The sequence below is a fragment of the Spea bombifrons genome, chromosome 7 (assembly GCF_027358695.1).
Source record: "Spea bombifrons isolate aSpeBom1 chromosome 7, aSpeBom1.2.pri, whole genome shotgun sequence".
Taxonomy (NCBI): Eukaryota; Metazoa; Chordata; class Amphibia; order Anura; family Pelobatidae; genus Spea; species Spea bombifrons.
In genome coordinates, this window is record NC_071093.1 from 36233052 (window position 1) to 36247232 (window position 14181).

Below are 14181 nucleotides of genomic sequence, written 5' to 3' on the forward strand. Positions count from 1 at the left end.
GACCTGGAGGCCATTGTCAGTCATGTGATAGTTTAAAAGACATACACATTCAGATTCCAGGGTTGCTGGTAATAATTACACAACACAGCAAGAATTCAGTACACTCCTAGCAAATATTCAAAAACTCTCAAACAATTTGAAGCCTTCTCTGGACACCATTAATGAGACGCTCTAAGGTTTGGTCAGAACCCGCAAATATCCATAAAAATACAGAAAGAGTCCCCAATATTTATGCCTTAGGTGTGCGTGCTTTTATTATTTAATAGTGTTCACTGATTTCTTGTGCTGTTTTGTGTACATATTGGTCCTTATTATTCCAGCAGTAACCCGAGGATCTGAATGTGTACGTCTTTTATGCTATTTGGGCTGCGCTCCCCTTCTGTATATTTATTTGCAGGTTCTGACCAAACCTTAGGGTTGAGCACCCTCTCCGGTCACACAGACGTCTCATTAATGGTGTCCATCGGTGGATATGCTCTGATTGCTTACTCTGCTTCATGTGATATTTTAGGTGACTTTCCCTACTCTCACTGAGCTGACTCTTTATGGCACTGCTAAGGAAGTCCGTTAGTCCATACACATTAATTAGTAGCTGGGTGATTAAATCCAGCTATTTTGGTCACCACAGGTGGTATGTATGATAAGGGGCTATTTGTCTAGGAGAGCTAAAGTCTAAGATAACAGAGCTAGAACTCTTACAAATGGCTAATATGCTGTTGTCTGGTAGAAAATGATGCAAAAACTGTTTTTAAAAAGAAAACACATTTTCAATCTGATAGTAATAAAGCATTTTGGTGAGAGTTTCCCCCTTTAACATTGTTATGTTTGCCTGTACTCCATTTATCTGCAGAAGCGTTCTCTGAAGTTCTCACGTTAGATCTCTGTTTTCTCCTTAGGCTTTGGGCTTCTTCTTATGGCTCGTCTGCTGGGCAGATCTCTTCTACTCTTTCTGGGAAAGGAGTCAAAGTATTTATCGAGCTCCTGTTTTTGTTGTGAGCCCCACGGTTCTCGGTATAACGATGGTAAGTGGTACTTGTTTCGGACACCCCTTGTATCCTTAGTCATACAATTGATGGCCACTTTCTTTAGGAAAGTTTATTTTGGTGGAATCAGGAGGCTGAAACTCAACCTATGAATGAATTTGTTTGACAAAACATTAGAATGGGAAAGGTGCATTACCCAGGGACTTGTTATTGTGTCTTGAATTACAGTACTATGTAGAGGTTTTTAGGCGGGTGTGAACAACTGCTGTAACGTTAGAATGTTTTCAAAAATAGACATGTTAATAGTTTAGTTTTATCATTTAACAAAAGGGGTTGAATGGAATAAAATCAATATTTTGTGTGACCCCCGCCCCCTCTTTGCCTTAAAAACGGCATCAATATTTCTACGTACATTTGCACAAAGTCAGAGATTTTGTAGGTTTATAGTTAGGTGCGTGATTAAACAATTATCCCAAACAGATAATAATCATCAATTTCATATGTATGTTGAAACACAAATCATTAACTGAAACAGAAACGGCCGTGTAGGAGGAAAAAACGGCGTGGAACAGCCAAACCCGCTAACAAGGTTACACCACGGCAAGACCGAGCACAGCAACAAGACACAAGGTCTCTCCCAGGCAGAAATTACAAGGCAGGCAGGGGTTTCCAGATGTTCTGTCCAAGCTCTTTTGAAGGTACACAAAGAAATGGGCAATGTTGAGGACTGTAGACACAATGGGACACTGGTATACCGCCCAAAGAAGTCTGGTCAGAAGTGGTCTTCATGGAAGACTCGCATGCAAAAAAGCCATGCCTCCGATGTGGAAGCAAGGCCAAGACACTCGGCTATTGACAAAAACACAGAAAAATGGCATCAGGTGCTCTGTACTGATGAGTCGATATTTGGCTGTAGCAGAAGGCAGTTTGTACGCCCAAGGGCTGGAGATCTTTACAATGACTCTTTGTAGGCAACAGTGAAGCGTGGTGGAGGTTCCTTGCACGTTTGCAGCTTCATTTCTGGAAATGGAGTTTTGGATTTGGTCAGAATTAATGGTCTCCTCAATGCTGAGAAGTACAGGCAGATACTTATCCATCATGTAATACCATCAGGGAGGCATCTATTTGGCCCCAAATCTTCTCTGCAGCATGACCCAAAACAGCCAAAGTCACTATCTTCAGTGTAAAGAAGGACAAGGAGTCCTGAAAGTGATGGTATGGCCCCCACAGAACCCTGATCGCAATATTATCGAGTCTGCCTGGGATAACAGGAAGAGAGAGAAGTAACTGAGGCTGTCAAAATCCACAGAAGAACCGTAATTGGTTCTCCAAGTGCCTTTAAAAAATTATGTGCGAGTGTACCTACAACAATTGATGCTGATTTGAAGACAAGGGTCACGCCAAATATTGATTTGATTTGGATTTTTCCTCTGTTCACACATTTCTTATTTTTTTAAATGATAGTTTTTTTTTTTTTTAACACGTTAATATTTTTAAAGCTTTTTATTCACACCTGCCTAAAATGTTTGTCCTGTACTGTTTTTTTTATGTCATCTGCTCTTGTTGGTGCAGAAATAAACCGGGCAAACATGCACCCACAGTGAAAGCAATCTCAAACTCCGTTGCGTGGCATGATCCAATCTGGGACAAAGTCAGGAAAAACAAGCATTAATGGTGCTGACCCGTCGTCCTCAAACACGAGTCCCCTTGGGTATTCTGAAGAATGTCTCTAGGGATGAAGGGCTGAAGCCATTCCGGTCCCAGACAATTCTCATTGTCCTGGTGCGTGAACTGGCTTGCCCGGCCCGTCTGTTACATGGAATACAGTAAACCCATTGTGTTTCATTTAGCAGCCTGGAGAAGGATTCCAACTCCACAAACAAACATTACTTCATGAAAATAGCCAAGGTTATTTAGAAAAAGCAAAATGATTTATTGAAATCATTGACTTCTGCTTTTATAGAAAATGTTACTTTGAAAATAAGTGTTTTTGCTTTCAGGCTTAAAATGTCTTCTCTAAAGAAAAGCAAGAAGATGACATTCGTGGCATTCCTGGGATTTTTATGCACCTGCTGGTTTTTTCTGTTTTTAATGTTTACTATTCTATCTCTCGTTGGCTTTAAAGCGTATCACCGAGCTATCTCAAAATCAAAGTGTGTATGTTTCTTAGTGGGATACCCCAGTGTCCTAGGGAGCTCCCCGGACAATGAATGCATATGAAAGTACTTTCATATACATTCATTTAATAGCTACCTTAGGGAGAAGCTGCAGCTACGGAACTTTTAGATCTACTGACTGAGTCTTAACCAAGCCAACTCTGGAGCTGACTGGTGGTAAAAATATAATGATGAAAGTAATATGATGTATTGGGTCAAATTATAGCTGTGGGGGTGGGATAAATGCATATTATATATTGTACAGATTGCCTCTTGCATTTTTAAGGGGGTGTCACAGGACTTTAAGGACCTCTTAGCTACCGTGTGCATTAACGTTTCCCTCTAGGGTGATGCAGCACATTATATTAGCGTTGTGTGCGTTTGCAAACTCATTTAAGATTCTTTAGCAGTTCTTTATCGTTTCCAAGCCCGCTTTGGTGCCATAGGCTTTCCGATCACTTCTCATTTGCTAACAAAAAAAAGTGTGTTCTGGGTTATTAGTGAGCAATACGAGTGACGGCTGGCAAAATACATCCCCGTATTCTCGGAAATCCGTAGCCTTAGAGGTGCATGTAACTGGCAGTGTATGTTTTGACCGAAGATGAATAGGATTCTGTGTGCCACGTGGTACCTTCCACGTACAAGCACAGCGCTTCCAAGCAGCCAGCGTGACTTTTAACTATTTGAAGGATACACGCCAATGCAAAATCCCCCGTACCCCCAGATGTAATTACTGTGCAAGAAGTTTATCTCGGGTCATAAAGCATAAAATGCTGCGCAAACTATGGAGGCTTTTAGGAGATTTAAGATGCAGCAGCATTTTTTATGTTTTTGACATGTCTCTCCCTCTAGCTGCCAAATGCTCTGCAGACAGCTTGATGTGAGACGCTCTGCAAGGCCGCTGGGACCCGTGCTATTCCGCGATAAAGCCATTGTCGGGGGCAGAAGCTTTCCTTTGTTTTCTTTCCTGTCCTTGTAGATTGGATACCAAAAGGGCATTGTGTTCCTCAAGGTTTATAGTGTCAATGACTGCTGTGCTGCCACTAAGACCCTATACTATGATACACATTACTACTGCCCCCCACCCATTCATTACAACACAAGTTTAAATCTGTTTAAACAAACTATGTTTAAAATTCATTTAAATGTTAAAGCATTTTGGTCTAGCGGATGTGTTTTAGCTACTGATATATACCCATATTGTCTTTATTGTCTATTTTAGCTGCTAGCCACCTTTTTAGTCCAGTACGAGCGGATCAAAGGAGTGCAGTCTTCGGGTCTGATGTTGAATTTTTGGATTATAGCTGTGCTATGTGCCACGATAATCTTTAGGTCCAAAGTTATAAACGCCTTAAAACCGGTGAGTGCGATTACCTTATCATCTTTATCTAAATGTACTTAATAAATGTATTTTATTTTGTGTTCTCATTAATGACTGCGCTGGTAGTCTGGGTGATTGAATGAATGTTTTATACTTAAATATATATTTAAATGTGAAATTGTCTGCGTGATTATTGGTGTTGAAAGCTGGTAGCCGTTGTTCAACTTGTCAAATGCAGTCCGTTTCTATTGCTATTTTGAATCGATGCCGAAATTATAATTTTTTTTTTTTTTTTTATACATTTGAAACACAATGAAGAAGAAAAAAAAACAAAGAGCGTAGTGTGTTTTGGGGTAAATAACTATTCCGGAAAAGATGCTTCCATGACAACAGAGTAGTTTGGTCTGCAGTTATAGATCATAAATTCTGTCTATAAGTTAACATTATTTTTTTTTCTATTAGGAAAGAATTTTGCTTAAAAATGTATATTTTATATGTTTAGGGGCTACAGAGTAATATGTTCATAGAAAATACACAAAAGCTTGGGCAAAAGCATTAAAATCATGTTTTTTGTTTCTTTACATATTTAGGATGTCAGAATAGATGTATTTAGGGACGCCACATTCTATACATACTTTGCACTGATCTTGGTAGAGCTGATATTGGCTGCCTTTCCAGACCGACCTCCTCTCTTCTCCGAAAGAGTCAATGATCCGGTGAGTTATAATACCGAAGAGTTCATCTTCCAGTGAGCTTGTAATTTTTGAAATTGCAAATCTGATTAATAGGGTATTTTTGTCTTATAATATACCATGTCCTGAAGCTTTTGTACAAAAATGTGCTGTTTCTACTCCATCTGAATTTAACAATGAAAACATAATTGCTAATAACAGTTCATGAATATCAAAGCCCTACTTCTAAATATTTTTTTTTTTATTATGTAATCTGGTCAAATATTTTCAGAGTAATCCATTGGATCTCTTGCGTGCACCTATCTGTTGACATAGGGGGGACAGCGCTCAAGGTCTTGGTTTCTTATATGATGGGGCCATTAGTGGCAAGTGTACCATTTTGCCAGATGGGCAGAGACTGGGTTCAGTCCTGGACTTGGCTGCTGGGGTTGAAAGTACAGCCAAAGGGGGCCGCCTGATAAGAGGAGCCTCCCGTACGGTGAAGGAACATTGTTTCTGATTGATCTACAATTTTTAATTTAAACAAAGGCATGAAAAACACAGTATCCTAGGCTTATGCCAATTTGCTACATGTAAAAAAAAAATCCTGAATGCTTTAATAGTTTATTCGCTACGAGTTTCCAATTTTGTTAGTTTGAAGCAGAAACTTGCATTTTCCTGTAACGGTGACTGGTGGGAATGGAATTTGTGTGGGTGGACGAGAAGAAGTCCTCCCTTCTAAAAACATTACCCTGGCGTTTAAATAAGTTCACGAAACTTGAGCAAAATGTGCTAAGCAGATGAAAGATGTTGCAGTAACTACGCTGAAGATATAACTGCTGAACCGTGGATTTAACTTATATTGGATCAGAACACATCCACTTTAGAAGAGAACCCCATTATAACAAATTCTATTATAAAGTTGCAATCACTATATAGTGTGTGTTTTTTTTGTATTTTGACTATATAGTGTGTGTATAATAAATACCCTTTTCCCCTTCCTTTTGACTTTTTTAGAATCCGTGTCCAGAAGCGAGTTCGTCCTTTCTTTCTAAAATCACATTCTGGTGGATTAGTAGGTAAGACAGTTAAAGGGTTTTAACATGGTATAAAGCATTTTGTTAAATAGTAGAAAAGTGTCAATGCTCCATTTTTTTATCTGTATGTTATCAATATGCATGTCTGGAAACTACGGGCTCGTGATATAGACTAAACATAGTTGTGGAAAATATAATATAGTGTAACAAAGGTTATTTTGTGTAGTTTGCAGATGGTTATTAAAATATTTGAATGATTAATACATCCTCAGGCCCTTGGCAGAGCCAGCTTGTAACACTGATGGGTTTAATTTACAATTTAAGGCTGCCGTTGGCTTACACGGTGCTTGCTGTTCCGCCTTGCATGATGCCCCGCTTGTCCAGTGGCCCTAGGCCCTAGGCTTATGTCAATGCATGTTTAACATGGCTATGCCTTAAATAGAAGAATGTTGAACTTTTAAAGTTTTGTATACCAGGACTCAACAAACCCCAGGCGCCAAACAAGAAATCACTTTCTGGCATTCTGGTTCTGCAGGACACTGGGTGCACTGACCAGGGCTGCCGTGTGTGTGTGTGTGTGTGTGTGTATATATATGTATGGGAGATGGACCTGGGGTTAGGGGTGTCTGGGAGATGGACCCGGGATTAGGGGTGTCTGGGAGATGGGTCTGGGGTTAGGGGTGTCTGAGAGATGGACCCGGGGTTAGGGGTGTCTGGGAAATGGACCTGGGGTTAGCGGTGTCTGGGAGATGGAGCAGCAGAAAGAGAGTTTGGCGTTAGAGTGAGTGGGACATACGATCGTTGAGCACCATCTTAGAAGTGAGATATGACTGAGACGTTAAATCTATGAAACTAAAAACATGATTGGGGAAAAAAATCCTCATCTATCTTTTGGCTGGCTCCTAGGTCCAAACCAAATTTGTCAGAGCCTGTTGCATAAAATATATGTGTGCTTAACTTTTTCTAAATTGTGTCAAATGATAGCTAATTCAGATTTTTTTTTTTTTAATCTAGCTTGATGGTTCAAGGATATAAACGACCTTTAGAAGCAAAAGATTTATGGTCATTGAACAAAGAAGACACATCCATTGAAGTTGTTCCTGTATTGGCTAAAAATTGGGAAAAGGAATACCTAAAGGCAAAAAAGTGCGTTTAACCCATAAGACAGGAGTGATCCCTGCAAAATAAATACACGTTAATCAAGGAGAATGCGGAACTATGTACAGCGTAGTCTAACGCTTATACTTTATATTCTAGGCAACCTTTGAAACTGGTGTATTCTCCAAAGAAGCCAGAGAAGCAAACTCACTCAACTGATGATGTGCACGAGGAAGCCGAGGCTCTGATCATGAAGCCACAGCCGAAGGAAGTCGAACCATCCCTCTTCAAAGCTTTATACAAAACGTTTGGCCCATACTTCTTCATGAGTTTCTTTTTCAAATTTATTCATGATGTCCTTATGTTTTCTGGACCTGAAATCTTAAAGTAAGACCAAACTCTAAATGTCTGAGGTTTAATGATGCAAAGTAAACTGCTTATTCAAACAACCTTTGGGGCAGGTGTGTAGGGCATAAGAATGTTTGATGCCTTTTATAGCCTGTGTGAGCAGGTTTAGTAGGTGATGCATAAGTAGAAGAAATTTTTTAAAAAAAACCTTGTAAAATTTATAATTATATTATACAAGGGATAAACGCTAGCGCTCTCGAATTTTAGATGTCTTCAAAGCAAACGTTATGTTTTCACTGTTTTTACTTGTTTTTATTGTTATTTTTTATCATTACTTCTATTTTTATTTGTGTTTTGGCAATTCCATTAGCCGGTTAGCATCTGTACCACAATTCTTCTATGCTCAGCAAAAAATCTAATCAGACATCCCACTCTATTCAAAGGATCGCTGGCCCAAAAGACAGGATATCCTCTGTATAAAGATGAGTGGAAATAAATGATCCCACATAATTTCTAAATTACTACATTCCCTGCAGAATTAATTTATCTAAAACAAAGAACTATCCATTTATGAACCCAATGCACATTTAATCCGACCACCATCCCTAGCCAGGCTAGTGCTTGTGCAGGCCAAACGTCACCTCTGAAGAAGCCTGTCATCGAAACGCGGCCGGTGGTCTTGACGTAGAACAAGTACTTGTTATTTATACTGGATGTCATTACAATATTTGATTGTTTTATTTAGAGATTATATTAAAACTGTTTTTTTTTATTTAATTCAGTACTTTTAATACTATTATCACCAATTTGTCTCTATCCTACTTTCGTTTATGTGTATCACTATTTGTTGTGTGTTAATATTACTTGCTGTTTAGTTGCCTGTAAGAACTTGTTTAATGATCCAATGCCAATCAGACACTTTTTTTTATTTTTTATTTTATTTTATACAGGTTGCTTATAAAGTTTGTTGGAGATAAGAATGCACCGAACTGGCAGGGGTACTTGTACACGGCTCTGTTGTTTTTCTGCGCCTGTCTGCAAACACTCATCTTGCACAAGTACTTTCACATTTGCTTTGTGACTGGAATGAGACTGAAATCCGCGGTCACCGGACTGGTTTACCGTAAGGTACGAGGCACTATCTTACAAGTTGCAAGTGGAAAATACTATGCCTGTCATATATATATATATATATATATATATATCTATATATATATATATATATATATCTATATATATATATATATCTATATCTATATCCAACATTAACGTTGCAAGTTTTGAATGAGGCCACTCAAGAATTATGAAGTGATCTCATTGAGTGTACTCAATGGGTAACAAGTTGGTATTGAGCTGCGGAAAGGCAGAATGCCTCTGATCGGAACGAGTTTGCAGGAGCACTGATGTCTGCCACAGAAAGCTTTACATTTCTTATAAGACGATCATCATGTATTATCTCCTTTTTCTTCTTTCTTCTAGGCTCTAGTGATAAGTAACTCTGCGAGGCGTACCTCCACCATTGGGGAAATTGTTAATCTTATGTCCGTTGATGCACAGCGGTTTATGGATTTGGCCACATACATAAACATGATTTGGTCTGCTCCACTTCAGGTCATTCTGGCTCTTTACCTGTTGTGGCAGGTAAGAAATTGTAGCTTTCCACCTGTAATGTTGCGGTGCTAAGACATCTTAAGACGGATTAACATAAACGTCGCTGGCATTGTCATTAATATTACTTTCCTTATAAAGGTCTGCTTTTTAAATGTACGCATTGAAATAATAATAAAAAGTAAGTGGGACTATATAACTAAACACAAATGTCTTTTGTTCCTCTGCTTGTAGAACCTGGGTCCATCCGTATTGGCAGGCGTTGCTGTTATGATTCTTCTGGTCCCTGTGAATGCAGTTATAGCGATGAAAACTAAAAAGTACCAGGTTTGTATTATAAGATAATATATACAGGGGTTATATAAGTGGTCCCTGGAGTCTGTCCAGCTTTATTTGTTTTATATAATAGACAGGCAGATCCGGAAGCCGCCTTTAAAATCCCTCTGTATGTTGGTGTTTCTGTCATTATCTCTCTCTGATTCCTCCGGTAACAGGTTGATGGTTTTACAAGGAACCACTTAGTTTGCTGCGGTTACACTCAGAATATCTTCTGTACATGGACGGGATCTCATATTAAACTTTCTTTATATGCAGAAGGGAAAAGGGTTCGCGGGTCATCCTCCTTCTGATACATTGCAACAAAATGCTTTCTGTCTCAGACAGCGGCAACATGAACGATACGCTTTTGAACATGAAGCACTTTATATGTACAAATAATAAAACTTTTAATTTTATTGCAAGCGCTGTAATTATGTTTTTCTCGGACCCTATCCCTAGTGGCATGATTCTGGCTGGTTTTACCGTATTTTTCCTTTAACATTTTTATAGTAATACATTAATATTTATGTTCCCAAGCAAAGATGTGAATAATTGACACTGCATTAGTCCGGAATTAGCATTCCAAATCATATGTTTACCCAAAAGTGTGAGCTTTTAATGAAGCGTGAGATAGCAGAGGGTCTTTTCTTGTTGCCTATCGCGATTGCTAAGACTTGCGTGCTGACTCTATACTTATGGCCCCCTTTCTAGGTGGTCCAAATGAAATGCAAGGATAACCGAATCAAGCTAATGAATGAAATATTAAACGGTATCAAAGTGTTGAAGCTTTACGCCTGGGAATTGGCCTTTAAGGAGAAAGTATTGGGAATCCGACAGGAGGAGCTGAAAGTGCTGAAGAAATCGGCTTACCTCTCTGCCGTGGGCACCTTCACCTGGGTCTGCGCTCCTTTCCTAGTAAGTCACCTACGTTCTTATACCAACTCATGCCAGTCTTTGAACCTTCCAGCCCCGGGACACCGGAGAAGCAGCCGTGCGAGGTTGTACGCTGTTAGTTGCTTTATTTTGGATGTTGAAGTCACCTGTAGTACACAGGACTATTTCACTGGCTGCGTATGATACTTAAAATCGGGCTGATATTATGCTATGTTAGTTTAGTTGTGGGGTCTGTGCCATTGCTGTACACCAAAATGACCCATATTTTTAGCGGTTTGCCCTCTACAGATACAGTCATGGATGTTTCCACCCTAAAGTTAGGGATTAATGAATAAGCCACCCATGCACTTGGTACGAAAGGTGAATATATAGGTAATTATAATAAACATGGTGTTGTACAATGTTTAATGTTGGCTTCAAACGTGTTTGTTCCCCATGTGTTAGGTCTTTTGTAACATACATACATACATACATACATACACACTTAAACATGATCACTCCCTTTTATCACTATATCAATGGCCGCATAAGATCAATGTATATATTTGATTGTGTGTAGCAGCCTAGATAGGTATACGGTACTACAATGAACGTACGTGATTAATTATATCCTTTCTTGTATACAGATCAGGGCCCAGTCACTGTTTTTGCAATGCAACAGTTAAAAGGGACAATATGTATTCCCTTCAGAGATTTTTTTTTTCCACTAGTAAGGAAACCTTACAAATATATTATGCCCCAGTTAGGGTAAAATATGTATTGTTCCAGTTACAGGTGTTTATAAGGCGAACGTTGTAAATGGAAAATTCACTCGGGCTGGGTTCATGTTTACTTTATCTCGTCTGTCTTCTCTCATCCTTACTCTGAAGTGGAGTGGTGGGATTTGGGCTGGGGAGGCGAGGGTTCGTGTCTAAATGTGGATACTCCAGCGTGAAAGCGATGCGTGAACACTCTGCGGTATTACATGGACATGGTTAGGGTGACGCACGGTGGCGTGTAATACCGTCTGCTTTATTTAGCAAACTTTAAGTGTGTGTATAGGTTAAAGAAGATTGTTTGCTCATGTCCCTTGAAGCCTTTACTTTGTAAATGTCAAATCTGCCCTGTTTTTTATTATAATTATAATAATGTTGGTGGATTTAATTTAATTTGGCCCTGTATTTTACATAATAAAATCTGTGAAGCGTCATTTAGGTAATTTACCCAAATTAAAGGGTCAGTTAACTACCCCAGACACCCCTTGTAAAGGAGAATGCACATTCATCTACTCCAGAAATGCAAAAAATAAATAAAACGCGCACCTATGATGGCAGTGGAAGCCCTGCGCAGCTACACTCCTGCTCCATGGTCTGATGTTTGTTGCCACTGACAGGCAATCAGCTCAGGGAAGCGGCTCCATTAAAAGAATGGGTATAGCTTTCCTGTAGGGCAACTAGCTGAGGGGCATGAGACGGGCAAATGCATGTGATGGGTTCTGCAGAATCCCCTGCATTTGCCAAAGGGACACTACGATAAGTCAGAGGGACCACCTTCTGCCGTGTGTATAAAGGCTGGAGCGTCCTTTTCACTATATGTCTCGCATGACTGGGGTTTGGGTCTTTACATCAGGAACGATGGGCTGACTGGATGGGCCGACTGGTTCCCATCTGCCGTCGTGTTCTTGCAGGCGTTACGGGAAGCCATGTTTTAACTCCTTACCTCTCGGTTACAAAGTATTGGTTGAATAACGGCTTTCTCAATGATCTGTGTATCAACTTGCACCCTGGTGGTTTGGTGACGTTTGTCATTCTAGTGCCAACAAAACAAACATACTGGTTATCTTTCATTATGCGTTCTTTGGTTTTCATGAGAGAAGACTAGACGTGACCTGGATATATAATTGAGTGATTAACCAGGGAACCTGAGAGGGGTTTATTCAGCGGGTGGGTAAGCGTTTCTACTTCCCGGTTTTGTTATTCATTAAGTGTCGAACCCAGTGGCTTCTCCTGCCATGAGTGCCGAGTGGCCCTGCGTAATGCGGTTTATTCTGTGAGATGGCCTTTAATGATGCATACAAAAGTCAGGGAGTTAAAACAATTTATCGCAATTTAAATAACAGTACTCTCCGGTTACTGAATAAATCCCTTGTTCCTGGCTAACTAAAGTGCTGTAGAGAAGCGCGCGGGTCCGGACGACCAGATCTATCCAACGTAGCCATAATACCCGCTCTGTTTTCTTCACAGGTTGCTTTGTCGACGTTTGCGGTTTATGTTCTGATCGATAAGAGCAATGTCCTGGATGCGGAAAAGGCTTTTGTTTCGTTGGCCTTGTTTAATATTCTCAGGTTCCCGTTAAACATGTTGCCGATGGTTATCAGCAGCATGGTGCAGGTAAGACTGGCTTTGGATGTTTGTGCAAAAACCGAGCAGATTTTCTCCTCCTTGCGAATGTAAAGTTGCATGTCTTAATGTATCGGCGCTACTGCTTCTTCATATATTCATACTTCCAAATAAAACATGCTGTGGACATATGGGGTATAACCGTGCTCATGTAATACACATGCTGATCTTAGATAGAAGTTTTTAGTTAAAGAGGCGGTCTAATGTCCCTTACCCCCTCGCTACATAGTTACATAGGCTGAAAAAAAGTTGTCCATCAAGTTCAGCCTTTCCTATATCTGTTAGTTGCTGTTGATCCAAAAGACTAAAAAAGAATGCATTTGTTTTTAAACTGTTTAAGAAGAATGCATATTAAAGTGCATGTGACTAGTTTAGTGTAATGCACAAAACAAGAGAAAAAGCACTTGCACAAGGCTACAAAATCTTAATTCTACCTCCGCAATCCTGCATTTTTGATTGGCTGCTTGAAGCCGTCAGTCAGCGGCAGGAAAGTACTTCTGTTGAAATCAATGGGAATATGTCCTGTCACTGATTGACAATTTAAGTAGCCAATCAGTGGCAGGAAAGTGCTGTCATTGAAATAGACGGGAAGACTTTATACATGCGCACTGGAGCTGACTTATGACTAGTACATTATGTGCAGGGAGATGCGTTCAGCCAAATACATCTTCTGCGGGGCATTTAACTGGGGATGGGGTAATTCAGCCAAGCCAGGGAGAAATTCAAAGGCACCACCAAGCTATCCTCTGCATTAAAGTGCGTATGATGACTGGAGTGCCCCTCGAAACTTTATGTAGTTCACTCTTCTCCAAAAGAGGAAAATTCTGTATTTTACACAGTTTACTGTAGACTATAATTTAATGTAAAATAATTGTTCCTAACTTTTGGTGATTACAAAACTTTGGTGTTCTGAATTCATCTGGTGTGTGTACATATATATATATTTTCTTTATCATAGGCAAGTGTATCTTTAAAGCGTCTGAGAGTATTCTTATCTCATGAAGAACTTGAGCCTGAAAGCATCGTTCGAGAGCCTCTGAAAAATTGTAAGGTTTTTTTTTGTTATTTTTTGCCTAAAACAAAGTTCTTCCTTTAAGACTGCTTGCACCATTTTGCTTGTCCAGGTACATCTAGAGCAGGAACTTCAAGCTCTGCCGTGGAGCTAAATCCATGTTTTAAGATTTCTCTCTAATCAATTTTGAGATGGGTACCATCGAGGGGTTAAATGTTCAATATCTGGGTGTGCGTATCTGCTCTGATTGTAGCATTGCTTATCAAGTGTGAGCAGTTGTGTCTGTGCGTGTGACGTAATCAGAGCAGATACGCACACCCAGATATTGAACATTTAACCCCTCGATGGTACCCATCT

The 14181-nt window shown here is 39.7% G+C and overlaps 1 protein-coding gene across 2 annotated transcripts in view; it reads left to right on the forward strand.

The window, feature by feature from the left end:
* Positions 1 to 14181, forward strand: part of ABCC1 (ATP binding cassette subfamily C member 1) — a 40114-nt gene that overhangs the window by 13077 nt on the left and 12856 nt on the right. For both annotated transcript variants that reach the window (XM_053471213.1, XM_053471214.1), the window contains exons 3-14: positions 897 to 1022; positions 4362 to 4499; positions 5051 to 5176; positions 6149 to 6210; positions 7183 to 7314; positions 7426 to 7653; positions 8565 to 8742; positions 9094 to 9255; positions 9457 to 9549; positions 10252 to 10455; positions 12657 to 12803; positions 13771 to 13858. In XM_053471213.1, the coding sequence (XP_053327188.1) occupies positions 897 to 1022; positions 4362 to 4499; positions 5051 to 5176; positions 6149 to 6210; positions 7183 to 7314; positions 7426 to 7653; positions 8565 to 8742; positions 9094 to 9255; positions 9457 to 9549; positions 10252 to 10455; positions 12657 to 12803; positions 13771 to 13858 (1684 nt within the window). The remainder of the gene's footprint in view (positions 1 to 896; positions 1023 to 4361; positions 4500 to 5050; positions 5177 to 6148; positions 6211 to 7182; positions 7315 to 7425; positions 7654 to 8564; positions 8743 to 9093; positions 9256 to 9456; positions 9550 to 10251; positions 10456 to 12656; positions 12804 to 13770; positions 13859 to 14181) is intronic.